This window comes from Balaenoptera borealis (assembly GCF_965194805.1).
Source record: "Balaenoptera borealis genome assembly, chromosome: 20".
Lineage (NCBI taxonomy): Eukaryota > Metazoa > Chordata > Mammalia > Artiodactyla > Balaenopteridae > Balaenoptera > Balaenoptera borealis.
The window spans coordinates 16,461,089-16,486,361 of NC_138879.1; the positions used below are offsets into that span (position 1 = coordinate 16,461,089).

The 25,273-nt window shown below is 37.5% G+C and overlaps 1 protein-coding gene across 7 annotated transcripts in view; it reads left to right on the top strand.

Annotated features, from left to right (window-relative positions):
- KANSL1 (KAT8 regulatory NSL complex subunit 1) overlaps positions 1–25,273 on the top strand; it is a 191,422-nt gene that overhangs the window by 131,788 nt on the left and 34,361 nt on the right. For all 7 annotated transcript variants that reach the window (XM_082373768.1, XM_082373766.1, XM_082373770.1 and 4 more), the window contains 2 exons: positions 8,236–8,348; positions 9,138–9,333. In XM_082373768.1, coding sequence (XP_082229894.1) covers positions 8,236–8,348; positions 9,138–9,333 — 309 coding nt within the window. The remainder of the gene's footprint in view (positions 1–8,235; positions 8,349–9,137; positions 9,334–25,273) is intronic.

The window sequence follows — 25,273 nt, forward strand, 5'->3', positions numbered from 1 at the left end:
TTCCAGTTTCACTTATTTTCTCATTTATGCCACCTTTTTTTGGTCCAGAGTTCCACATTCCATATAGTTGTCATATCTCTTTAAAGTCTCTTCCAGTGTGTGAGAGCACCTCAGTTTTTGTCTTTCATGACCTTGACACAAGAGTATTGGTAAGTTATTATGTGTAATGTTCCTCAGAATGGAGTTGCCAGATGTTTTTTCGTTAAAGGTTAGGCATTTTTTGCAGTAATTCCACAGAAGTGATACTGTGCCCTTCTCAGTATACCATATTAGGGGTACAAGATAATGGTGATAGCTTTTTCACTTGGTTAATGTGATGCCTGCCAGGTTTCTCCACTGTAAAGTTAGTATTTTTCCCTTTGTAATAAATGACTATCTCATGGGGGGATACTATGCATTTTTCTGTTGCTCATTATACTTTAATCCACAGTTTTATCATCTACTGGTGGATTTTTCCTGCAAAATTACTGCAATAATTATTGCTGTGGTGTTTACTAAATGGTGATTTTCTGTTTTCTACATTTGTTCATTGGAATTCTGTTAGGAAGAGCTGTCTTTTCTCCCCCATTTATTTCGTCCATCAAGCGGTTATTTATTTCAGGATGGTTTTATGGATATTAATTTTATGTTATGGATTATAATCTACTATTAGTAGTTATTCAGTTGCAGTTGTCTCAACTTTTGGCATTGGGACCTCTTTCAGATTGGCGTCTGTGTCCTTTCAACATGCCCCCCCCCCTTGTTTTTTGAGCACTCACTTTCTGGCACCCCACAATGTTCCAGGCTCATCTTGTATTTTACCTGTTCCAGCCCTGCTTCTTTTTATTGGAGAACAGGGTTTTTTTTTGTTTTTTTGTTTTTTTTAATTAATTAATTAATTAATTAATTAATTAATTAATTAATTAATTAATTATGGCTGTGTTGGGTCTTCATTTCTGTGCAAGGGCTTTCTCCAGTTGCGGCAAGTGGGGACCACTCTTAATCGCGGTGTGCGGGCCTCTCTTGTTGCAGAGCACAGGCTCCAGATGTGCAGGCTCAGTAATTGTGGTTCACGGGCCCAGTTGCTCCACGGCATGTGGGATCTTGCCAGACCAGGGCTCGAACCCGTGTCCCCTGCATTGGCAGGCAGATTCTCAACCACTGCGCCACCAGGGAAGCCCCGAGAACAGGGTTTTGAAACCAAGATCTGGGTACTAGTTGTGCTCATTGCTACTTCGTGTCATTGCTTCTATCTAGGACTTCTCAACAAAGCTAGTAAATATATATATATATGTATGCTGCTACATGCATACACACACATATATTTTGTTACCCACCCATCTGTATATACACTAAAAGCCATGAGTTTATACTAGTACCAGTCTAACACCACAGCCTTCCTCCTTCCTTATTGATACTTATTTGTTCAATCCTAGTACCATATAGTTTCATAATTGCCAGCTCATACTCCTATGAGAAATATCTTTACTAACCAGAGTACAGCATTGTATACAGTATGTTAGCACTATAATAAACAGTCAAAATACTATTTCCCCAAAGTTGTACTTAGGTTAGTTCGCCTTTCAGTGTGACTATGTAATTATTTTGTAATACAGTTAAGTTCTTTTGTTACTATAGTATTCCACTTCTTGTTGCCCACACACACAGTAGTTGATATTTATTATTTTTTGAGTATGCGAAACATTACTACTGTGCTAAGAATTAAAGCTGTACAAAAGGCTATAGCCCTGTTCCTATTTCCACCTTCTTTCCATTGTGTTCCCACCTCCTATAGGTAGCCAATTTCATTAGTTTTTGCATTATCCTTCCTTCCTATATTTCTGTTGCACAAATGAGCAGATACATGTGTACTTTCTTACATCTCCTTAACTACTGGGTAAATATTCTTTAAAAGACTAGATTTGAAATTGAGGGGGTTTTTTGTTTTAGCAAAAACATTGCTTCTGTGGCTTTTGACAAATGACGTCATTATTTATGTTTGCTTTTATTTGCAAAATAAGCCTCACTTTTTAAAATTTTTTTGGTCTGCATTGGGTCTTCGTTGCTGCGTGTGGACTTCTCATTGCAGTGGCTTCTCTTGTTGCAGAACACGGGCTCTAGGTGCACGGGCTTCAGTAGTTGCGGTGTGCAGGCTCTAGGGCGCGTGAGCTTCAGTAGTTGTGGCACACGGGCTTAATTGCTCCGTAGCATGTAGGATCTTCCTGGATCAGGGATCGAACCCGTGTCCCCTGCATTGGCAGGCGGATTCTTAACCACTGCACCACCAGGGAAGTCCCAAGCCTCATTCTTTTACCTTTCCTTACTTTGTGGAATTGATGGAGTTAACAAGTGAACTATTAAGTGAAGGACTAATGCTTTCCCAGAAGTAAAGCATACAAAAATGTAAGCTATTGATTTTTCTTTTTAAACATTCAAGGTATAATCTTCCTACCATTGGTTACATGGGAAGAGTGTTCTTTTCCTTGAAGTTTTGCAGTCATCAGGGACAATGAATGGTGCATTGGCCCCCACGAGGGTTTTGAGATAGAGAGTAGAGGGTTAGATACTGGCTGGAGAACGTTTGATCCACAGTATTAAAAAACACTGACTGGGCTTCCCTGGTGGCGCAGTGGTTGAGAATCTGCCTGCCAATGCAGGCGGCACGGGTTCGAGCCCTGGTCTGGGAGGATCCCACATGCTGCGGAGCGACTAGGCCCGTGAGCCACGACTACTGAGCCTGCGCGTTTGGAGCCTGTGCTCCGCAACAAGAGAGGCCACGATAGTGAGAGACCCGCACACCGCAATGAAGAGTGGCCCCCACTTGCCGCAACTGGAGAAAGCCCTTGCACAGAAACGAAGACCCAACACAGCCAAAAATAAATAAATAAAAATAAATTAAAAAAAAAAAAACTGACTGACCAATTAGGACTTTTAAAATAAATTGGGCTGTGGATAAATAAGTTGAACAGTAAGAATTTATAAGGCTGTTTTTGCAATTACCGTATTTCTCTAGATTCTAAAGAAAGATTTTCAACAGTGTTGGTAAATATAGATCTTAGGTTTAGTAGTTTCTGGACTTGTAACAGCATTATGCTGGTTGCATTTTTTTTTTTTTTTTTTTTATTTATTTATTTATGGCTGTGTTGGGTCTTCGTTTCTGTGCAAGGGCTTTCTCCAGTTGTGGCAAGCGGGTGCCACTCTTCATCGCGGTGCGCGGGCCTCTCATCATCGCGGCCTCTCTTGTTGCGGAGCACAGGCTCCAGACGCGCAGGCTCAGTAATTGTGGCTCACGGGCCCAGCCGCTCCGCGGCACGCGGGATCCCCCCAGACCAGGGCCCGAACCCGCGTCCCCCGCATTAGCAGGCAGACTCTCAACCACTGCGCCACCAGGGAAGCCCCTGGTTGCATTTTTAGAAACGAATAATTCAAAGTTTTGTTTTTAACTTGTCTTTTTTTTAATTGGAGTATAATTGCTTTACAGTGTTGTGTTAGTTTCTGCTGTACAGTGAAGTAGATCAGCTATATGTATATATATATCCCCTCTCTCTTGGACCTCCTTCCCGCTGCCATCCCACCCATCTAGCTCATCACAGAGCACCGAGCTGAGCTCCCTTTGCTATACAGCAGGTTCCCACTAGCTATCTGTTTTACCCATGGTAGCGTATTTACGTCAAACCTAATCTCCCAAAGTTGTTTTAATATAATTATAGATTATATTTTGACCTCAATATAGAGACATAGGAAAGTGAGGCACATAGTCCCATTTTACATGTGCAGAAATTGAAGCCTAGGTAAGTAACTTGGTGGAAGTAGAATTTTCAGAAAGTTCCACTTCCACGTTAGCACAGTTTCTTGGCCGTGGTGCTAGTTCATGGAAATGACTGGTATACTCTTTATGGGCCAGCAATATTTTGGTAATTTTAAGCAGGACTATGCTGGGTATCATTGAGATGGAGAGCATATTGACCCAGAAATGAAAGTTGAATTCCTTACATCCAGTTAGCCTTTTCTTTCCATTTTGATAATGTTTGTCAGAAAGGTAATAACTAACCAAAACAGAACTGTTAAATTTTCTAGACAAACAAATATGGTGCATCTAAGGAAAATGGTATTTCAAACAGTTATAGCATGGCGTTACTTGAATGACTAAAGTAAAGATACATACACACATATCTTGCATACACACCTAGAGATTTATTTTATTACATGTTTTTAAGTTGTGTGCCTTTTGATTTTTACCCCTTTACTTTCTCTACTTTTTAGTAAAACAAATTCAGTGAACATGGGTTCTCAGACCCCAGAAAAATCTACACCCCCCCCCCCCCAATAAACCTTAATTTAATCTAGTTTTTCTTTAAGGGCTCTTTGTCACACTTAATTGATCTGGCCAAGAGGGTGGAGTAATGAATCAAACAGATGCCAACTTTATAAGAATAACAAATAGAATCTCATTGCTGTGTTATTCCATGCATCTGGCCCTTTCAGTCAAGGAAAAAAATCACTTCAGTAACCCTGCTTGCTACCTGTAACTCTAAGATTTCCCCAAAAGGTAATCTCTGGGGCTCTGCTTTAGAAAAAGGAGGGATTACAGAAGCACTCTACCTACCACTTCAGCTTTTCTACTCTTTTCTGGCTGTGGGATGCATGTGCCCTCAGAGTGTATCTGAACATCACATAAAACTCAAGAGAAGCTCTGTAACAACTCCTATTTACAGTTTTCCATTGGATGGCAAATATCTGAGTCATGCTTTAGTTTCCTGAAAATATTAATGATGTAAACCACTGCAGTAATAACAATCGGGCTTAAATTAGTGTGTGGATTTAATATTTGTGAAGTGTTTGTTAATGTTTCTCTACCCTGTCTTTGCAGCCTTTTGGACTGCAAGATAAGGAGTGTTCACTTTTTCTTAAGGCAATGTGAATGCATTTAAGAAACTCTTAAGTAAAATTACATGTGTTTGTGAGTTGTGTTTTTCTTTTTCTAGATGAAACACTATTAGAGGATTGGGGTTAATATTTTAAGCTCTTTGAATTTGAGAATGAATGATGAACCTGGTTGCCCCAGTGCCCTGCTTTAGATCTCAGGGTGATTACATGTAGGATATCCCAAGGTTTCTAAGCAGATCCTTCTAAATATTCAGTGCCTCCTTGTATGGTTGGGATTGGAATTCAAGCACATTTTCTCTCTGACTTTGATGCTCTTAATTGCTGTGTGCTTCAGTATCCTTGACAAGCATTTCTGTGCTTAAATAACCTTTTTGCCTGTTGACTTCTATTTTAATTGGGGGGCTGAATTACCCCCAGGAAAGTTCCAAGTTCCTCTAAGAAAAATAATAAAATACACATTGAAGATTAATGGCCTTTAAATATACTTATATATCTGTAGGCATGAAAAACAAGGATAGATTATTAGCTAAGAAAAGTAAACTTGTTTTGAAATGAGATTTTGTTAAAGAATGGCAACAGTTTGTCTTGACAGGTATCCTGGTGGTTAGTTCTCCATAATCCCTAGAAAATAAATCTTAATCAAATGAGAGTCAACCTATTGCTTAAATGTGGCACCTTGTAAAACATGTAGATATATAAACCAGATCTCTGTCATAATTTAATGTTAAAAGCTATTGTTTTAAGCGAATATAAAGTTGACAGAAGTTCTTCAGATCAACACCAAAAAGTTCATAGTCACAGCGTTTTCCTGTTGAAAGGAAACTTTTTCATCTAAACCAGAACTTCTGAAATCTAGGAAAGCTGTAACATGGCTGGAGTCACACATCTCCTAGTTAACACCAACCTGAATCTTAAACCTTTTTGTCCTTTGTCATACCATAATATTTGTTTGGGCTTTTTGAGGTGTTCCCTGAATGGTAAATCCTCACTAGCATTCAGGAGGGTATTGGGTTTATCTGGGGTTTTTTTAATGTTAAAAATACTATCTAAATGTAGAGAAAACTTCGGAAGAGTCCTATTCTGCCTCTTTTTTAAAAAAATTTTATTTGTTTATTTATTTTTGGCTGCATTGGGTCATGGTTGCTGCGTGTGGGCTTTCTCTAGTTGCAGCGAACAGGGGCTACTCTTCGTTGCGGTGCGCAGGCTTCTCATTGCGGTGGCTTCTGTTGTTGTGGAGCACGGGCTCTAGGCGCATGGGTTTCAGTAGTTGTGGCACGTGGGGTCAGTAGTTGTGGCTCACTGGCTTAGTTGCTCCACGGCATGTGGCATCTTCCCAGACCAGGGCTCGAACCCATGTCCCCTGCATTGGCAGGCAGATTCTTAACCACTGCGCCACTGGTGAAGCCTCTATTCTGCCTCTTTAACACTATTTTTACCTTGTCATTATCTGTGTGCATGTATTTTTAGTCACCACAATTGTATTAAAAATATTTTGAATTTAGCCCCTTTCCAAAGTCATTTCTACCTATTATTTTCTATATTTAAATATTCTTCTGGGTAAAGGAAGAGGAAATATCCTTTATGATTATCTTCAATATTCTGATTTGGTGTACCACATTTTATAACTATGCCTCAAGTGTTGAGCATTTAGGTTATTGATCCATATCATTGCAGTGACTAGCTTTGTGTGTAAGATTTGGGGGGATGTTTTGTTGAGTTATTTCTTTAAGATAGATTTTGATGAGTAAAATACTTTGTCAGAAGACATGAACACCTTTATAACTCTTACACATTACTTTCCATGAGGAAATCAGTGTGGCTTTTAAGGCAATGAGTACATGAGCCAAATTTACCATAATTTTGGTGGTGTTGACTAATACAATTGTTCAAGATATAACAGTACATGTACAGGGTATCTAACAAGGAAGACAGAACACTTTCCCAGTGTTTACTCATTGTAATTTACTCATGTGTCTTGTCTATTTGTATACCCTGATCTAACTTTTTGGATAATTTGTATTAAATTTTTAAAATTAGCTTCCCAATCTCTTGTCCTTTCTTGAGACTGTTCTCAGGTCTTCAGATCCTTTGGTGTTTTCTCCTTGGGGGTATAAAGATCAAAAAAGAAATTTAACAATACTGATAAATAGAATTTCAGCCTCAAAATATTGGCTTTGATATGTACTGGTAGCAGTTACAGGAAAGGGGACGTCAGAACACCCCAAAGTCAGTTTGAGTGTAAGGAGGAGACAAAGACCACAGCCATTCTGTGGTATTCCAACAACTCCCAGAGCCGAGGGATAACTGAGCTGTGGCTTTATTGCCAATACCTCAGACACTCCATGTGATTGACATCTCATGGCTGCCCCTACGCCTTTTAGCCTAGTAAATACATAATTTGTTTTGAAATAGTGAAATTCCAACTTTTCCATATTTTTTTCCTACCTCCCTTTTTTCATTTTATAGTCTAAGCATATACAATTGACTCTTGAACAACATGGGATTTAATCCACATATAATGTATAGTCAGCCCTCCCTATCCACAGTTCCTCCACATCTGCCAGTTCAACCAACCACAGACTGTAGTACTTTAGTGTTTACTATTGAAACATATCCACGTATAAATGGATCCCTGCACTTCAAATCCAAAAGTTGTTTGAGGGTCAACTGTATTTGTGTAGTCCAAAGTTACTACCTGATAGCATTAGGTAATTATTATTCATTGTCATTTTATTGTTTCTATTTCTTTTATCACAGGGGTGAAATACATATATAGAGAGAGTGAGAGAGAGTATGGTTTTCTGGAAACAAGCTTCCAGCATACACTGTGAAGTTAAGCAGATATTAACTACATTTAAATTTCCTCTTAGTTGTCTTCCTACTGAACTTATGTACCCTTCTTGACCCTTAGGTTGAAAACTTGACTCTTGGTACTATATAATTGTTTTGCTGTGCTTCTGTTCCATGGAGTCATTAGGTCATTTCCCTGTCAGGAGGCACTTTACTACTTTTGGTCTGTTAAATATCTTAATTCCTAACCCCTCCCTCCAAAGCAAATTCTCCAAATTTTGCCAAAGCAAAATCTCGAAAGCTGATTCTCTTAATTATTTTCTTTTTTCCTCAATCATACGAGTGATTTTGGTTTTGGTTTTTTTAAGGCCAAAAAATGCATTTATTTGGGATTTGTGAGGACTGCAGCCCAGGAGACACAAATCCAAGAAACACTTAAATGTGTTCCATAAATGAGTTGTTTTTCAAGTTGGTCATCAGAAATTTTAGGTGTTTCATTAAAATGAAATGGTGCTGCTTTTCAGGCTGGTGCTGTTGGTTAAATGTTGATAATATATTTTCATTTTTCTTCTCATTAAGATTGAGTCTGTTTCTCAGCCACTGGAAAACCATGGTGCCTCTGGTCATCCTTCAGAGTCATTGTCTACTAAATCATGTGGAGCATTGAGACCTGTCAATGGAGTCATTAATACGTAAGTTTTATCTCTTCTGCATACTTCTTATACTCAGCAGGCTTGTTAAAGATGGGTTTGAGGCTCTTAGTTATCCTTAGCCAGGAGTAACCCTGGTTTAAAGAAGCAGAAACCTTATCACTTCATAATATTGTGCATGCCTCCTACTGTAGCAAGTATATTTTAAGTAGCCTCCTAATGTATTTTCCTGTTAGTTACTGTGGCCTAAAATCGACTCAGCATGGAGAAAAATTTAAAGTCCTAAAGTTATTATGAATCGTTGTGATTGGTCCTGTCTTGGTAGAATTCCTCAGAAATATGTACATAAAATCCTCTACTGTAGAACAGATTAGATCCCTAAAGGCTGTAAATCTGTATTTATGAAAGATCAAGGAATCCTTCTGCAAGTGAACAATGAGTACACATCCCTAATAGGCAAGTTTCACAGGAGAACTGATTCTCAATATATATTAAAAATATTCTTACCAGTTGCAATTTTCTAGACTTTTAAGAATTCATGTTTTTGTTGTAGAAGAGAACTTAATCACTAGAACCTGAGTTCACTTATTGACTTTTGCATTTTTCAGACATGGTAGAGTAACATCCACCAAGAGCACCTTAAAAATAAGCACAGATACTGCATACCCACTTAGATTAACAGACATCAGCATCAAGAGGTGACCTCTGTGTGCTCTAGAACACATGTTTGTGTCTGTGAACGTTTGCAAGTAGAGGTGGTTGAACAAGTATTAAAGGCTTTGTTTCCTTATGTCTTCTGAGAAGTGGATATTCTTCCTTCCCCTTGTGTAGTCTTCAGCCTGTCTTGGCAGACCACGTTCCAGGTGACAGCTCTGATGCTGAGGAACAGTTGCATAAAAAGCAAAGACTGAATCTAGTTTCTTCATCAACTGATGGCACCTGTGTGGCAGCCCGAACACGTCCTGTGCTGAGCTGTAAGAAACGGAGGCTTGTTCGACCCAACAGCATCGTGCCTCTTTCCAAGAAGGTCAGTACCAGGGAGACTTGGTCACTGTTAAACAGTGAGCCAGATGCTCAGATAGAGGTACTAGTTTCTTGCCAGCTTTGGTTCTTTTAACCAGTGTTTTCCACACTTGGCTAACCACCAAGGCTTCCTGCAGAGCTTTAAAAAATACTGGGTTCCTGAGCCCTGTTTCCTAGAGATTCTGGTTTCGTTGCTCTGGAGTTGGGCCTGGGAATCTTGTTTTCAGAAAACAAAAAGCTCCTAGGTGATTCTTCAGCCAGGTTTGGAAGCCATTGGCTTGAGATTTTAATAGAAATGGGAGAGAGGAAGTTGGAAGTTCTGCCATCAACACTTTGAAGGAGAGCAGTGTGTCTTCTCACTTATACTGTTATCACTGAAAATGGCAACGTGGAATGCTTTCCTTTTTAAGAATCTCCATTAAAATTTCTAAGTTGATGATACTAAACGAATGTTTGTCTTCACAGACAAAATGGAGATTATTTTACAACTACAGGAAACTTGATTGCTGACTCTTCAAATAGCAGGGTTGGATTTAGTTCAAAACCAACGAAATAGGACTCCAGTGAAAATAATACCATGCAGTGATTAAGAGCATTAACTTTGAAGAGGACAGACTTGGGTTTGAATCATGGCACTGCCACTTAGTAGTTTGTGTTTGGGGCATGTTAACACCCCACCCCACCCCACAGTGCCTCAGAGATCTCATAGGGTTGTTTCAGGATTAACTGAAATGTATATAATTTGCTTATTGGGGTATCTGGCTGCTAAGTTACTAGTACAAGATGACTCTTGCTGTTTGCACTTTTATTTTTATTAATTCATTCACTCATTCAACAAATATTTTTTTGAGTTCCTACAATAAGCTAGATCTGTTCTATGCACTGAGAATACAACACTAAACAAAACAGACAAAAATTCTTACCCTCATGAAATAATCTAATGGGTAGAAACAGAAAATAAAGCAATAAAACGCCGCAACTAGAGAAAGCCCGAGCGCAGCAACGAAATCCCAACACAGCCAAGTATAAAAACAAATAAATAAATAAATTTATTTTTAAAAAAATGAAGTGTATGGTATGTTCTATAGTGTTAAGTTCTGGGGAGAAAAATGCAGCAGAGGAAGGGAATAGGGAATGGTGGGGAACTCAGATGGAATTCAGCCTTGATGCATTTTTTTATTCCAAGTCTTTGGAGATGTGAAAGATAAGAAACTAGGAAGGAGTGACCAGTGAAGCAGAAGGAAAACCAAGAGAGTGTGGTATGTGGAAGGCAAGTGAAGAAAATGTTTCAGAAAGGAGGGAATTATCATCTGTGTTAGATGCTGCAGACGGGTCAAGTTAGGTGAAGACTAAGAATTGACCGTAGGATTTCGTGGGGCCAGGGTTGCTTGAGACCTTTGTAAGCAGTTTTGTTAGAGGTAGAAGAGTGAAATTCTGATTGGATCAGGTTCAGGAGAGAATGGAACGGAAGGAATTGAGGGAACCATCATAGATAACACTTTCAAAGAGTGTTTCTGTAAAGGAGAACAGAGAAATAACCCGTTTGACTGAAAGAGAATGTTTCTTAAGATAATGCTATTACAGTATATTTGCTGGTGAGAAAACTAAGGACAAGGGAGAGGAGATAATTGTTGGAACCATTAATATTTGGACAGTAGATTTTCACTGCTTGGCTTGTTTTGTTATAGTATGCATTTGGACTGTATAATTTTGCCATGATCATTCATTCATTTATGGCTGTGTTGGGTCTTCGTTGCTGCGTGCAGACTTTCTCTAGTTTCAGAGAGCGGGGACTACTCTTTGTTGAGGTGCACAAGCTTCTCATTGCGGTGGCTTCTATTGTTGTGGAGCACGGGCTCTAGGCGTGTGGGCTTCAGTAGTTGTGGCACATGGGCTCAGTAGTTGTGGCTCGCAGGCTCTAGAGCGCAGGCTCACTAGTTGTGGCGCACAGGCTTAGTTGCTCCGCGGCATGTGGGATCTTCCCAGACAAGGGCTCAAACCCGTGTCCCCTGCTTTGGCAGGTGGATTCTTAACCACTGTGCCACCGGGGAAGGTCCCTTGCCGTGATCTTTTTTTTTTTAAAGGAGAGTATTATTAGTGAAAATTAACTATTAGGCTGTACCATTTCTCTCTTGTCTATTCCTCAGACTGCCTGAATTACCAAAATACCAGAAAAGAGTTTGGTGGGTTTCTCACACTGAATTGAATTTTAATCAATTTTTTATTAATAGTCATATAAATCTAAATTATTTTCTGAACAGTTGAAGAGTTGATATTGGGCAAGCAAAGAAAACAGTATATTACTGTTAAGTATAAGAAAGTAGTTTTTGGCCATGCCCTTGATGTTTTTAACAAAAACAAGCAAAAACCTACCAACAGCATCGCCTCATGGGGAAATAGTGTCCTTTCTCTGTTTCGGCAGTTTGCTAGCCACGGTGTCATGACATCTAAGGGTGTGATAAAATTTTTCTGAAGTATAGGTTGGCCTCCTGGATTCTTTTCTTTTATATCTGTGAAGTAGCAAGGCTTCTTTGTTGCAGTTGACACTAGTTTCTTCTTGTTCATGCCCCAAAACTGATGTACTTTTGAAGGTAGTACATATAAATGTTTAAAACAAGGGGGAGACATACAAAGCATACTAAAGACCCTTTGGTTCCAATGCCAGTGTCTAAAACAGAATCATTCTGACATGCAGAAGTAAACTACATGGAAAATAAGACAAAGAAATAAGTTTAGTTTAGAAAATAAACCATTTGCTGATGATAGCAGTAATGCTGGAGTTCTGCCAAAGTTGGAGACAAAGGCCATTCTCTCTGTCTTAGTTGCTCACTGTGTCTTCAGTGGATCCTTGCTCAGTGATACTTGCTGTTGAGCAAGTACCTTGCCCTCTATCATTTTGAGGTGATGGATTTGCCAAGCAAATTTATTCAGCAATTTTGGGTCCCCACGGTGTTCCAGGACACCTGGGTTTCATTGGTGAACAAAAGTCCTTGCCCTCATGGAGCTTACTTTCTAGTGACAGAGTACTCAGAAATCACCCAGTGCTTAGGACAATAGCCTCTGAACTTTTGTGGGAGTGTTTTATATATGCATTATAAAACACATACAAAATAAATTTTGAAAGGCTGAGACAAAGTAAATAGAAGCCCTAATATTTTATTTACAAACTGTCTTCAAGCCAAAAAATTTTTTAAAATACTTTAATATTCTATGATTAACAGATAATGATGAATAGAGCCTTACTTTCAGAGTGGACTTCCTCCATAACCATTGCATTGGTTTTTTGGGTTTTTTTGCCTGTTTGTTTCTTTGTTTTTTGTTTTTTTATTAAACAAATGTGGCTTGGATTTGCACTAAGATTTTTGGAATGTCTTTAAATTATGCTGGATTTCAATTAATTTTTGTTCTTGGCAAATTCTCTATCAGATGTTGCAGTGTCTGTGCGCCAATAAAAGTAACACATTGCATTGCATTCTGATTACCACAACATATACTAAGATTTCTAAGTTAATTTTTTTTAAATGGTGCTTTATTTTCATAATTAGAAGGTGAAATAATTACCATTTCAAATAGTTAGACAGATTTGAATATTTCCTATTTTGGTGCTTTCCTCTTCCCTGAAATGTATTCAAAGCCTTGTTTTGTTTTTTTGAATTTTATTTATTTTTTTATACAGCAGGTTCTTATTAGTCATCCATTTTACACATATCAGTATATACATGTCAATCCCAATCTCCCAATTCATCACACCACCACCACCACCCCCTGCTGCTTTCCCCCCTTGGTGTCCATACGTTTGTTCTCTACATCTGTGTCTCAGTTTCTGCCCTGCAAACCAGTTCATCTGTACCATTTTTCTAGGTTCCACATATATGTGTTAATATACGATATCTGTTTTTCTCTTTTCTGACTTCACTCTGTATGACAGTCTCTAGATCCATCCACGTCCCTACAAATGACCCAATTTCGTTCCTTTTTATGGCTGAGTAATATTCCATTGTATATATGTACCACATCTTCTTTATCCATTCGTCTGTCGATGGGCATTTAGGTTGCTTCCATGACCTGGCTGTTGTAAATAGTGCTGCAATGAATATTGGGGTGCATGTGTCTTTTTGAATTATGGTTTTCTCTGGGTATATGCCCAGTAGTGGGATTGCTGGGTCATATGGTAATTCTGTTTTTAGTTTTTTAAGGAACCTCCATACCGTTCTCCATAGTGGCTGTATCAATTTACATTCCCACCAACAATGCAAGAGGGTTCCCTTTTCTCCACACCCTCTCCAGCATTTGTTGTTTGTACATTTTCTGATGATGGCCATTCTGACCGGTGTGAGATGATACCTCATTGTAGTTTTGATTTGCATTTCTCTAATAATTAGTGATGTTGAGCAGCTTTTCATGTGCTTCTTGGCCATCTGTATGTCTTCTTTGGAGAAATGTCTATTTAGGTCTTCTGCCCATTTTTGGATTGGGTTGTTTGTTTTCTTAATATTGAGCTGCATGAGCTGTTTATATATTTTGGAGATTAATCCTTTGTCTGTTGATTCGTTTGCAAATATTGTCTCCCATTCTGAGGGTTGTCTGTTCGCCTTGTTTATGGTTTCCTTTGCTGTGTAAAAGCTTTTAAATTTCATTAGGTCCTGTTTGTTTATTTTTGTTTTTATTTCCATTACTCTAGGAGGTGGATCAAAAAAGATCTTGCTGTGATTTATGTCAAAGAGTGTTCTTCCTATGTTTTCCACTAAGAGTTTTATAGTGTCCAGTCTTACACTTAGGTCTCTAATCCATTTTGAGTTTATTTTTGTGTATGGTGTTAGGGAGTATTCTAATTTCATTCTTTTCCATGTAGCTGTCCAGTTTTCCCAGCACCACTTATTGAAGAGACTGTCTTTTCTCCATTGTATATCCTTACCTCCTTTGTCATAGATTAGTTGACCATAGGTGTGTGGGTTTATCTCTGGGCTTTCTGTCTTGTTCCATTGATCTGTGTTTCTGTTTTTGTGCCAGTACCCTATTGCCTTGATTACTGTAGCTTTATAGTATAGTCTGAAGTCAGGGAGTCTGATTCCTCCAGCTCTGTTTTTTTCCCTCAAGGCTGCTTTGGCTATTAGGGGTCTTCTGTGTCTCCATACAAATTTTAAGATTTTTTGTTCTAGTTCTGTAAAAAATGCCATTGGTAGTTTGATAGGGATCGCATTGAATCTGTAGATTGCTTAGGGTAGTATAGTCAATTTCACAGTATTGATTCTTGCAATCCAAGAACATGGTATATCTCTCCATCTGTTGGTATCATCTTTAATTTCTTTCATCAGTGTCTTAAAGATTTCTGCATACAGGCCTTTTGTCTCCCTAGGTAGGTTTATTCCTAGGTATTTTATTCTTTTTGTTGCAGTGGTAAATGGGAGTGTTTCCTTAATTTCTCTTTCAGATTTTTCATCATTAGTGTATAGAAATGCAAGAGATTTCTGTGCATTGATTTTGTATCCTACAGCTTTACCAAATTCATTGATTAGCTCTAGTAGTTTTCTGGTGGCATCTTTAGGATTCTCTATGTGTAGTATCATGTCATCTGCAGACAGTGACAGTTTTACTTCTTCTTTTCCAATTTGTATTCCTTTTATTTCTTTTTCTTCTCTGATTGCCATGGCTGGGACTTCCAAAACTATGTTAAATAATAGTGGCGAGAGTGGACATCCTTGTCTTGTTCCTGATCTTAGAGGAAATGCTTTGAGTTTTTCACCATTGAGAATGATGTTTGCTGTGGGTTTGTCATATATGGCCTCTATTATGTTGAGGTAGGTTCCCTCTATGCCCACTTTCTGGAGGGTTTTTTATCATAAATGGGTGTTGAATTTTGTCAAAAGCTTTTTCTGCATCTATTGAGATGATCATATGGTTTTTATTCTTCAGTTTGTTAATATGGTGTGTATCACATTGATTGATTTGCGTATATTGAAGAATCCTTGCATCCCTGGGATAAATCCCACTTGATCATGGTGTATGATCCTTTTAATGTGTTGTTGGATTTTGTTTGCTAGTATTTTGTTGAGGATTTTTGCATCTGTATTCATCAGTGATATTGGCCTGTAGTTTTCTTTCTTTGTGACATCTTTGTCTGGTTTTGGTATCAGGGTGATGGTGGCCTCATAGAATGAGTTTGGGAGTATTCCCTCCTCTGCAGTGTTTTGGAAGAGTTTGAAAAGGATGGGTCTTAGCTCTTCTCTAAGTGTGTGATAGAATTCACCTGTGAAGCCATCTGGTCCTGGGCTTTTGTTTGTTGGAAGGTTTTTAATCACAGTTTCAATTTCATTACTTGTGATTGGTCTGTTCATATTTTCTGTTTCTTCCTGGTTCAGTTCTGGAAGGTTATACCTTTCTGAGAATTTGTCCATTTCTTCCAGGTTGTCCATTTTATTGGCATAGAGTTGCTTGTAGTAGTCTGTTAGGATGCTTTGTATTTCTGCAGTGTCTGTTGTAACTTCTCCTTTTTCATTTCTAATTTTATTGATTTGAGTCCTCTCCCTCTTTTTCTTGATGAGTCTGGCTAATGGTTTATCAATTTTGTTTATCTTCTCAAAGAACCAGCTTTTAGTTTTATTGATCTTTGCTATTGTTTTCTTTGTTTCTATTTCATTTATTTCTGCTCTGATCTTTATGATTTCTTTCCTTCTGCTAACTTTGGGTTTTGTTTGTTCTTCTTTCTCTAGTTCCTTTAGGTGTAAGGTTGGATTGTTTATTTGAGATTTTTCGTTTCATGAGGTAGGCTTGTATAGCTATAAACTTCCCTCTTAGAACTGCTTTTGCTGCATCCCATGGGTTTTGGATCGTTGTGTTTTCATTGTCATTTGTCTCTAGATACGTTTTGATTTCCTCTTTGATTTCAGTGATCTCTTGGTTATTTAGTAACATATTGTTTACCCTCCATGTGTGTTTTTTACTTTTTTCCCCCTGTAATTGATTTCTCATCTCATAGCATTGTGGTCAGAAAAGATGCTTGATATGATTTCAGTTTTCTTAAGTTTAATGAGGCTTGATTTGTGACCCAAGATGTGACCTATCCTGGAGAATGTTCCATGCGCACTTGAGAAGAAAGTGTAATCTGCTATTTTTGGATGGAATGTCCTATAAATATCAATTAAATCTATCTGGTCTATTGTGTCATTTAAAGCTTGTGTTTCCTTATTAATTTTCTGTTTGAATGATCTGTCCATTGGTGTAAGTGAGGTGTTAAAGTCCCCCACTATTATTGTGTTACTGTCGATTTCTTCTTTTATAGCTGTTAGCAGTTGCCTTATGTATTGAGGTGCTCCTATGTTGGGTGCATATATAATTGTTATATCTTCTTCTTAGATTGATCCCTTGATCATTATGTAGTGTCCTTCCTTGTCTCTCTTTTTTTTTTTTTAACACTTTCTTCTAAATTTCTTTTTTTTTAATTTATTTTATTTTTATTTATGGCTGTGTTGGGTCTTCATTTCTGTGCGAGGGCTTTCTCTAGTTTCGGCAAGTGGGGGCCACTTTTCATCGCAGTGCGCGGGCCTCTCATTATCGCGGCCTCTCTTGTTGCGGAGCACAGGCTCCAGACGTGCAGGCTCAGTAATTGTGGCTCACGGGCCCAGCCGCTCCGCGGCATGTGGGATCTTCCCAGACCAGGGCTCGAACCCGTGTCCCCTGCATTGGCAGGCAGATTCTCAACCACTGCGCCACCAGGGAAGCCCCCTTCCTTGTCTCTTGTAACATTCTTTAAAGTACATTTTATCTGTTGTCTCCTTAGGTAGGTTTATTCCTAGATATTTTATTCTTTTTGTTGCAATGGTAAACGGGAGTGTTTTCTTAATTTCACTTTCAGATTTTTTCATCATTAGTATATAGGAATGCAAGAGATTTCTGTGCATTAATTTTGTATCCTGCTACTTTACCAAATTCATTGATTAGCTCTAGTAGTTTTCTGGTGGCAGTTTTAGGATTCTCTATGTATAGTATCATGTCATTTGCAAACAGTGACAGCTTTACTTCTTCTTTTCCGATTTGGATTCCTTTTATTTCTTTTTCTTCTCTGATTGCTGTGGCTAACACTTCCAAAATTATGTTGAATAATAGTGGTGAGAGTGGGCAACCTTGTCTTGTTCCTGATCTTAGTGGAAATGGTTTCAGTTTTTCACCATTGAGGACAATGTTGGCTGTGGGTTTGTCATATATGGCCTTTATTATGTTGAGGAAAGTTCCCTCTGTGCCTACTTTCTGCAGGGCTTTTATCATAAATGGGTGTTGAATTTTGTCGAAAGCTTTCTCTGCATATATTGAGATGATCATATGGTTTTTCTCCTTCAATTTGTTAATATGATGTATCACGTTGATTGATTTGCGTATACTGAAGAATCCTTGCATTCCTGGAATAAACCCCACTTGATCATGGTGTATAATCCTTTTAATGTGCTGTTGGATTCTGTTTGCTAGTATTTTGTTGAGGATTTTTGCATCTATGTTCATCAGTGATATTGGCCTGTAGTTTTCTTTCTTTGTGACATCTTTGTCTGGTTTTGGTATCAGGGTGATGGTGGCCTCGTAGAATGAGTTGGGGAGTGTTCCTCGCTCTGCAATATTTTGGAAGAGTTTGAGAAGGATAGGTGTTAGCTCTTCTCTAAATGTTTGATAGAATTCGCCTGTGAAGCCATCTGGTCCTGGGCTTTTGTTTGTTGGAAGATTTTTAATCACAGTTTCAATTTCAGTGCTTGTGATTGGTCTGTTCATATTTTCTATTTCTTCCTGGTTCAGTCTCGGCAGGTTGTGCATTTCTAAGAATCTGTCCATTTCTTCCAGGTTGTCCATTTTATTGGCATAGAGTTGCGTGTAGTAATCTCTCATGATCGTTTGTATTTCTGCAGTGTCAGTGGTTACTTCTCCTTTTTCATTTCTAATTCTATTGATTTGAGTCTTCTCCCTTTTTCTCTTGATGAGTCTGGCTAATGGTTTATCAATTTTTTCTATCTTCTCAAAGAACCAGCTTTTATTTTCATTGATTTTTGCTATTGTTTCCTTCATTTCTTTTTCATTTATTTCTGATCTGATCTTTATGATTTCTTTCCTTCTGCTAGCTTTGGGGTTTTTTTGCTCTTCTTTCTCTAATTGCTTTAGGTGCAAGGTTAGGTTGTTTATTCAAGATGTTTCCTGTTTCTTGATGTAGGCTTGTATTGCTATAAACTTCCCTCTTAGCACTGCTTTTGCTGCATCCCATAGGTTTTGGGTCGTCGTGTCTCCATTGTCATTTGTTTCTAGGTATTTTTTGATTTCCCCTTTGATTTCTTCAGTGATCACTTCGTTATTAAGTAGTGTATTGTGTAGCCTCCATGTGTTTGTATTTTTTACAGATCTTTTCCTGTAATTGATATCTAGTCTCATAGCGTTGTGGTCGGAAAAGATACTTGATACGATTTCAGTTTTCTTAAATTTACCAAGGCTTGATTTGTGACCCAAGATATGATCTGTCCTGGAGAATGTTCCATGAGCACTTGAGAAAAATGTGTATTCTGTTGTTTTTGGGTGGAATGTCCTATAAATATCAATTAAGTCCATCTTGTTTAATGTATCATTTAAAGCTTGTGTTTTCTTATTTATTTTCATTTTGGATGATCTGTCCATTGGTGAAAGTGGGGTGTTAAAGTCCCCTACTATGATTGTGTTACTGTCGATTTCCCCTTTTATGGCTGTTAGCGTTTGCCTTATGTATTGAGGTGCTCCTGTGTTGGGTGCATAAATATTTACAATTGTTATACCTTCCTCTTGGATCGATCCCTTGATCATTATATAGTGTCCTTCTTTGTCTCTTGTAATAGTCTTTATTTTAAAGTCTATTTTGTCTGATATGAGTATTGCTACTCCAGCTTTCTTTTGATTTCCATTTGCATGGAATATCTTTTTCCATCCCCTCACTTTCAGTCTGAATGTGTCCCTAGGTCTGAGGTGGGTCTCTTGTAGACAGCATATATATGGGTCTTGTTTTTGTATCCATTCAGCAAGCCTGTGTCTTTTGGTTGGAGCATTTAATCCATTCACGTTTAAGGTAATTATCGATATGTATGTTCCTATGACCATTTTCTTAATTGTTTTGGGTTTGTTTTTGTAGGTCCTTTTCTTCTCTTGTGTTTCCCACTTAGAGAAGTTCCTTTAACATTTGTTGTAGAGGTGGTTTGGTGGTGCTGAATTCTCTTAGCGTTTGCTTGTCTGTAAAGCTTTTGATTTCTCCATCGAATCTGAATGAGATCCTTGCTGGGTAGAGTAATCTTGGTTGTAGGTTCTTCCCTTTCATCACTTTAAGTATATCATGCCACTCCCTTCTGGCTTGTAGAGTTTCTGCTGAGAAATCAGTTCTTAACCTTATGGGAGTTCCCTTGTATGTTATTTGTCATTTTTCCATTGCTGCTTTCAGTAATTTTTCTTTGTCTTTAATTTTTGCCAATTTGATTACTATGTGTCTCGGCGTCTTTCTCCTTGGGTTTATCCTGTACGGGACTCTCTGCACGTCCTGGACTTGGGTGGCTATTTCCTTTCCCATGTTAGGGAAGTTTTCGACTATAATCTCTTCAGATATTTTCTCAGGTCCTTTCTCTCTCTCTTCTCCTTCTGGGACCCCTATAATGTGAATGTTGCTGTGTTTAATGTTGTCCCAGAGGTCTCTTAGGCTGTCTTCATTTCTTTTTATTCTTTTTTCTTTATTCTGTTCTGGAGCAGTGAATTCTACCATTCTGTCTTCCAGGTCACTTATCTGTTCTTCTGCCTCAGTTATTCTGCTATTGATTCCTTCTAGTGTATTTTTCATTTCAGTTATTGTATTGTTCATCTCTTTTTATTTGTTCTTTAATTCTTCTAGGTCTTCATTAAACATTTCTTGCATCTTCTCGATCTTTGCCTCCATTGTTTTTCCGAGGTCCTGGATCATCTTCACTATCATTATTCTGAATTCTTTTTCTGGAAGGTTGCCTATCTCCATTTCATTTAGTTGTTTTTCTGGGGTTTTATCTTGTTCCTTCATCTGGTACATAGCCCTCTGCCTTTTCATCTTGTCTATCTTTCTGTGAATGTGGTTTTTGTTCCACAGGCTGCAGGATTGTAGTTCTTCTTGCTTCTGCTACCTTGGGTTTTTAATGGAAATTCCTTCAGAGAGAATTAATGCCATTACAGTATTAAGGGAACACAGAATTCCTCTTTTATCCCAGTATTTTATCTCTTCATACATGTTATCTACATTCTTGATATTTTGGTCATGTGAATGAGATCTTTTTTGTTAGTGTTATTTTATGAGTTGGTTTCTGGGTATTTATTTTGTAACTGAACACTTTTCTGAACTCTTAACATTGTTTTGGTTGGTTTTTTTTAATTTTCTAGGTTGGCTTTCTTTCATCAGCAAGCAGTTTGACACCTCTTTATATACTTACTCCTTTTCCTTGTCTGGATTCACTTTCAGAACAGTGTTAAGAAATAATTGGTTGTAGTGAGACATCTCATTTCTGGTTTGAGTGGCAATACTTTTAGAAGGTCACTACTAATTTTGATGTAGGACAACTGAAAATGAATTGGGACACTTAGAGTATCATTTGCCGTGCTCTGGAAAAGTTTAAAGATTTTAAAGGAAGGATCAATTTGTTTAAAATTTGTTAGAACTGAAGGTAAAAGCATCTGAGATTGGCATCTGTTCTGTAGGAAATTTTCCATCAGTTACATATTTTCAGATTTACTCATACAGAATTTTAATAAGCGTTCTTACTTTTTAAATCCCTGTATCAGGAGTTAATATCCATTTCTCAGTCTTCATTATATTTGTCTTCTCTTTCTTGATCAATCTTGTCAGCAGTTTTTCTATTTTATTGGTCATTTCAAAGATCAGTTCTTTGCTGTTAGCTCCTTCCTGTGGTCTTGGTTTTTTCCCCCCTCTCTGCCTTTATTCAAATGCTCGGTTAATTTATTTTCTGTTCTTTGTTACATAATAACAGAAGCATTTAACTTTCTGAATTTTCTTCTGAGTGTATTTTTGGATAGCATTCCATAGCCTTTGTTGTGTGAAGGAAGTGTTTTTTTTTTTTTGCTATTTGTAAGTTGCCTTTGAGTTTCTAAGTTCTTTTCCCAAGAGTTAAGAATTGAGTTTTTAGATTCTAAACGGTTTTTCTTTTTAAGCCTTTGTTATTAATTGCTGATTTTTATAGCATTTTGATCAAAATGATGTTCTTATAGTTTCTGCTTATATTTGTGGTCTATTGTGTTGATTTTTTTTTAAAAAAACTTCCATTGGTGTGTAGTACAGTTTTATATATTTATATCTTCTTTGTGACTGTGGCTCCTGTCTCCAGTAGTTGTTCTTGCCTTACAGTCTACTCTTCTTGATATTAATGTTTAGTATATGTGATTTCTCATCCATTTAGTTTTAACATTTTGTTTTCTATATGCTTTTTGAAACAGCATAAAAGAGTCAGGGTTTGGGGGCGTTTTGGTTTTTTTTTAATCTCCTAAAAGTCTTATTTTAATGGGGATTTTATTGAATAGAGAACAGTTTTTAATTTTATATTCAGTTTTGAAAGTAGACCTAAAGGCTTATTTTGGTTGTAACATTTCAGTGTTTGTTGACAGTCCTTTTTATATCTTCATATGCCCGTTTATTGAGTTTTAAATTTGCATTTGTGGTTTTTCAGTGATTTGAGCAACAGTTTGACTGTGTTTCAAGTTCTTAGATCATAACCTCTGTCCCTTAAAACTCTGTTCCACTGTCTTTTGGTTGGGGGAGGAGAGCAGTTGTTTATTCTGTTTTGTTTTGGCCAATCTATGTTTCTTTCCTTTATATCGGTAACTGGTTCTACTCTATGCTGTCCAGTATGGTAGCCATTATCCACATGTAGCTATTTAAGATTAGGATAAAAAGTTCAGTACCTCACTCATACCAGCCACATTTCAAGGGTTGAGTAGTCATATGACTAGTGGCTACCATATTTAGTTGCACTAATACAGAACTTTTTTACCATTGCAAAACTGCACGGGACAGTGCTTCAGAGTATTTTATGTAGCACTGTCAAGTTTTCTTCAATAGTAGCTTTGGTTTTTGATTCCCTTAAGTTTGTAGTTGCCTGTTTTTAAGTATACCAATTATCTATATGTTATTGTTTCCTATCCTTTTTATCTAGATGTTACTACCTGCTCCACAGCATTGTTGTGATCATTAAATTAGATACAGGAAGTGACGGGCACATTTTGAATGCACATAATAAGTATTCAGATGTGAGCTTGAGCTAGCTGTTAACTTTTCTCTCACTGTTTTTATCCCTTTGGTTCTCCCATAGTGCAAAGGAATAAGACAGTTAAGTTTGTTGTCCACATCCTGTTTTGATTTTCTGTATCATCAGTTCTAACCTATAGTTCCTTTTGTGTAGGTTTTAATTCTGCTACCGTGGGTTAAGATTTTCTTTTCTTTTTTCTTTTTAGATTTTGTATTTACTTTTTATGTCATCTTGTCCTTTCACTTTACTCTGTTACTTTATAGTAGAGGCTATGCTATCTCTTACTCTATTGGAGATGCCAAAAGTTTTCATTAATTGTTTTATCAAACTTGTTTAATAGATAGTTTTCCAAAAGTATGTTTTTTCTGAATTTCTCAGATTTGCTTTCTTTTCCTTTGTTCTAGTGTTCTACTTTAGTCCCCTTGCTGAGGGTTTTGTTTGTTTTTTCCTTTTGTCATTCTTAAAAACTAAGTTGATCTATCTACACTTTGTATTTATCACTAGGAAAAACTTAGTAGCTGACTGAATTAGTTTCCTGTCACAGTTCTGGAGGCCAGAAGTCTGACATTGAAATCAAGGTTGTCAGCCCTTGCTGCCCTCTGAAGGCTCTAGGGAAGAATCCTTTCTTGCCACTTCCTGCAAGCAACCTTAGTAGTCCTTGGCTTGTAGTAGCATAATTCCTATCTCTGCCTCCATCTTCAGACGATCACCTTCCCTGTGTGTCTGTGTTTTCACATGGTCTTATAAGGACACCAGTCATTGGATTTAAGGCTTACCCTAATCCAGTAGTACTTCATATTAAAGTAATTGCATCTGCAAAGACCCTATTTACAACTACAGTCACATTCTGTGGTTCTGGGTAGGCATGAATTTTGAGGTAGGATCTGGGGAGGGGACTCTATTCTCAGTACACTAGCCGTTGGTCCTTATCTCTGCTGCTCATATGATGGTTGAACCCTTTTCTCACTTCTAAATCTAGAAGACAGATTGATAGGTGCTGTTCCCAATTCGATTCCTGGGTTTCAGCAACTTTCAGACTTAACACACCTTTGCTCTGAAATAGTTGGACTTTCTTTTACTCCCACTGCCAGTTTTCTGGGGCTCTTCTATACCATTGAATTTATTGTGTAAAGAACTTAATTTTTTCTGTATACAGAGAACTTATAGGTTTACCTGCCTCCTCCCCTGATTTTTTTAATTCTGTGAAGTATAAAGGATGATGTAACAAAAATCGATATATGTACCACCCTAAATGTTAATATTCAAATTTTTTTTACTTCATGTGTTTTTTTTTAATATTAAAAGAAAATTATAGATAACTAGTACTCCTTTTATTTTCTTTCATCTCCTTTACGTGCTTTCTTCCCCAGAGCTAACCACTATTATGAATTTGTGTATACTCCCAGTTCAGGTTCTTAGATCTTTACTACACATATATGTGTTCAAGAGCACAAAATGCAGTATTGTTTATTTAAAATTTATATAAATGCTATCGTTGTACGTATTCTGCAACTTGGGTTTGGTTTTTTGCTGTGTGTTTTTAGGGGGTGTATGTGTGTGTTTTAATTCACTGTTGTGTTTTCAAGATCTCCATGTTGATGTACAAAATTTTAGTTCAGCATTTGTAAATAGTCCACATTTCCTAAAAAGACAGTATTTGTGTGGGTGTGAGTATATCCATATCCTGTTTGTTGACTTCAGGGTTCTAAATTTAACTCACATCTTGGGCTTATTGTGTTCATATCTTCTATATCCTTTGGTCTGCTTCCTATTTTTTTTTTTTTTTGAATATGTTTGATATGTGCATTGTGTAACTTTAAGTTACAATTTGATTGCCATTGTAGCCTTAGGTAACACCTCTATCTTCACATAGTTACCATTTCTTTTTTGTGGTGAGAATAATTAAGATCTAGTCTCTTAGCACATTTGTTGTTTATAATACAGTGGCATTGTCTATAACCACTGTACTCTGTATTAGATCTCTAGGACGTACTTATCTTCTAGTAGTCAGTTTATACCCTTAAACTACCTCTCTCATTTCCCCAACCTCACCCCCATTTCTTTTTTTTTCTTTTTTTTTTTTTTAAATTCATATATGTTCATATAGTTCCAGGGCGACTGGTTAGGTACATCGTAGTTAATGATTATTATTTCTTCTTCATCTTCATTCCTTTCATCATTATGTTGTTTCCCTTTTGATCTCTATTAATTTTACTTTAAATGGGTTTCTTTGGTAAGTACTTGCTAGATACATCCTTTTCCATCTCTTTGTTTTCAGTTTTTCTGCGTCAGTTTGTTTTAGATGTGTTTTAAAGAGGTGATTTAAATCCATTTATATTAACTCTGATTACTATCATGTTTGGAATCAGTAATTTCTCTTAATTTTTTTTTAATCCTTGCCTTTTCTTTGCCTTGTTTTTATGCCTTTCTGCTGTCTATTGGGTTAGTTGAAAGTTCTTCTCATCTCTGTCTGCTTTGGGAACAGTAGGACTTTAGAATGCCTCTTTTTAAAACTCCAGCCTTGGGACTTCCTTGGTGATGAAGTGGTTAAGAATATGCCTGCCAGTGTAGGGGACACGGGTTCAATCCCTGGTCCAGGAAGATCCCACATACTGCGGAACAGCTAAGCCCGTGCGCCACGACTACTGAAGCCCGCACGCCCTAGAACCTGTGCACTGCAGC